Source organism: Pyrus communis, chromosome 12 (genome assembly GCF_963583255.1).
Source record: "Pyrus communis chromosome 12, drPyrComm1.1, whole genome shotgun sequence".
Classification (NCBI taxonomy): Eukaryota; Viridiplantae; Streptophyta; class Magnoliopsida; order Rosales; family Rosaceae; genus Pyrus; species Pyrus communis.
In genome coordinates this window covers 977,081-979,443 of record NC_084814.1, presented here as the reverse complement: position 1 = coordinate 979,443, position 2,363 = coordinate 977,081, and the positions used below count along the sequence as shown (strand labels likewise).

The 2,363-nt window shown below is 32.9% G+C and overlaps 1 protein-coding gene across 1 annotated transcript; it reads right to left on the bottom strand.

Moving 5' to 3' along the window:
- Window positions 1-304: 304 nt before the first annotated feature.
- Window positions 305-1,509, bottom strand: LOC137709765 (uncharacterized). The gene is made up of 3 exons (XM_068448749.1): window positions 1,256-1,509; window positions 794-908; window positions 305-688 (listed from the first exon to the last, which is right to left on the bottom strand). The coding sequence occupies exons 1-3, from the start codon at window positions 1,411-1,413 to the stop codon at window positions 641-643; spliced, it is 321 nt and encodes a 106-aa protein (XP_068304850.1). The 5' UTR covers window positions 1,414-1,509; the 3' UTR covers window positions 305-640.
- Window positions 1,510-2,363: the final 854 nt, after the last annotated feature.

The window sequence follows — 2,363 nt, the reverse complement described above, 5'->3', positions numbered from 1 at the left end:
AATGATAGTGGGAAGAGGGGGTGGGGCAACGATGCCTCTTCAAAAAAAATAAAATCAATTATAGATGTTATTTTATAAAAGGAATAGGTGTAAAGATAACTTAACATTTTGAATTAGATTTAAGATGGTAGGTTAAGTAATAAATTTGGATTTAAAGAGAGATTAATTTTTTAATAAAAAACAATATAGGTAAAGAGAGTAAATTGGATGTAAAAAGAGATTACATGATTTCAAATAAAATTTTCCTAAATATATATGCCGTTGAATAAAAAATATATATTAATAGAATGCTAATTGTCAACCAGAACTTCATAAAATTATCATTCCAACACTCTGATCATAACTGAACAAAAATAAATAACATAGGCAGTATGTATTAAAAATAAAAAATAAACTCTCTCCTCTCTTCTCATCCCACGTTCTCTTCCTTCTCCTTCCATTCTAAAAACAAAGGTAAAAAAATGTTCAGAAACACTTTATGGGCATATGCTAGTACGTATTAATCAAATCTCAAATTTTGATAAGCGGATTAGGAAACTTTTTGATTGAGAAGACCGTCAACTCGCACCGACCAACTGCAGCCCAAGTCGGCCAGGCTTAGGTTGCCTTATTTTCGCCCAGCTGCTCTCCCATCGCTTGCTTAGGGCCACCAGACGTCATCTTCATCGGTGATAAAGATCCGTTTCACCTGCATATCATACAATTAATTTTGTTCGATTCTCAACCACATGATTAAACTAACAAAAACCAGCCAACTTGTTAGTTCCAATAATTCATAATAATTTATACTCACAGGGTTCTTCTTGTACATAGGTTGCAGCTTCATCATCCTCAGAACTGGCCGCTTCTTCTTCTTGCGGTTGCGACGACCATCTGTTGCTTCTGTTCCTTCCCCAAAGAGCGGAAATCTTTTTTTAAAAGACACAACAAGCAAACAACTAAATAAGAAATTAAGATTATATGTAATGTACTACAGCCTAATATATATATATATATATATATATATATATATAGGAAGCTTCATACTTGTTCCAATCACTACGTCTGTAAAATGAAAGAACTCTGGTTTCACCACCGTTAATTTAAAATAGAAAACACGAGACAAATGAAAGCCAAAAAGGGAAAGAAAAAAAAACAATGCAATCATGATTGCATCAAAGTTATACGGGGAGCAAAAGAAAATTAGAGCGAGGCTAAACTGAAACGATTGTTGACTAAAAACCAAAACGATTTGGGGTATAAAATTCAGATTTACCTATTTTTCCTCACTCGAACCTCAGAAATCAGACTTGTCGTCTGCAACTGCTCCGTCGTCTCCATCGTCTCTGTCTGCAACTGCTCCGTCGTCTCTATCGTCTCTGTCTGCTCCGTCGTCTCTATCGTCTCTGTCTGCAACTGCTCCGTCGTCTCCATCGTCTCCGTCTGCTGGTGAGAGCTTTCGACTTCGTTAATTTTGCATCTCAATCTGATTCCCAAAACTCATCTCTGGAACTAAGAGCCTGCTTTTCTGTTTTTAACTTCGAAGTAAAAGTTATGTAAATTGGAAAAGCTAAAAGCACTTTTTTGGTTTGGGAGTATTATTCCCATTCTAAAAATCTAATCCTACATTCTTATAAGGATATTTTTCTTCTAAATATAGAAAGTTTGGAGTGTAGAACAAGATTTTTTAGAATCCTAATAATAATTTCCTTTGCTTTTTATATAAAATATTATTATTGTAATTAATATAATATACTATTATGCTTTCATGATATTTAGATTATAATACAGTGGTCTAGATATTATTGTGCTTTCATGATATTTAGCTTATCTGTTATGTAAATTGAAAATACAGTGATCTAGATATTTAGATTATAATATTTTATGTATATGCTTTCATGATACATTTTTTTATCTCTTAAGTTAATATAAATTTCTCATGTAATAGTCTCTGTTTATACAGTGGATTGACTCTTATTGTTTATATGTTTGTTAATTTAGGAAAATGAATCACTCTGATAATCATGCGAATGATAATGTTAATCTGGATGAGATTGTTGAAAATTATAATGCTCCGTTGTGGAAGTATGTCAAAAAGCTCGAAAAAGTGGGAAATAAAGGAGGAGGAAATACTAAATTTGAATGCAATTATTGTCAAAAAAAAACTTATAAAGGATCCTACTCTAGGGTCAAGTTTCATTTGTAAAAAATGTCTGGAAACGGGATTGCGCCTTGCAACAAGGTTACTGATGAAACTCTTGCAGAAATGAAAAAGTTAGTCCAAGAGTGTGAATACAAGTTGAAGAGTTATGCTCCTAAGCATGTTTTGTTGCCCAATATTGGTTCTTTATGTTATGATCTACCTCAAGCGAATCTTGATCCAA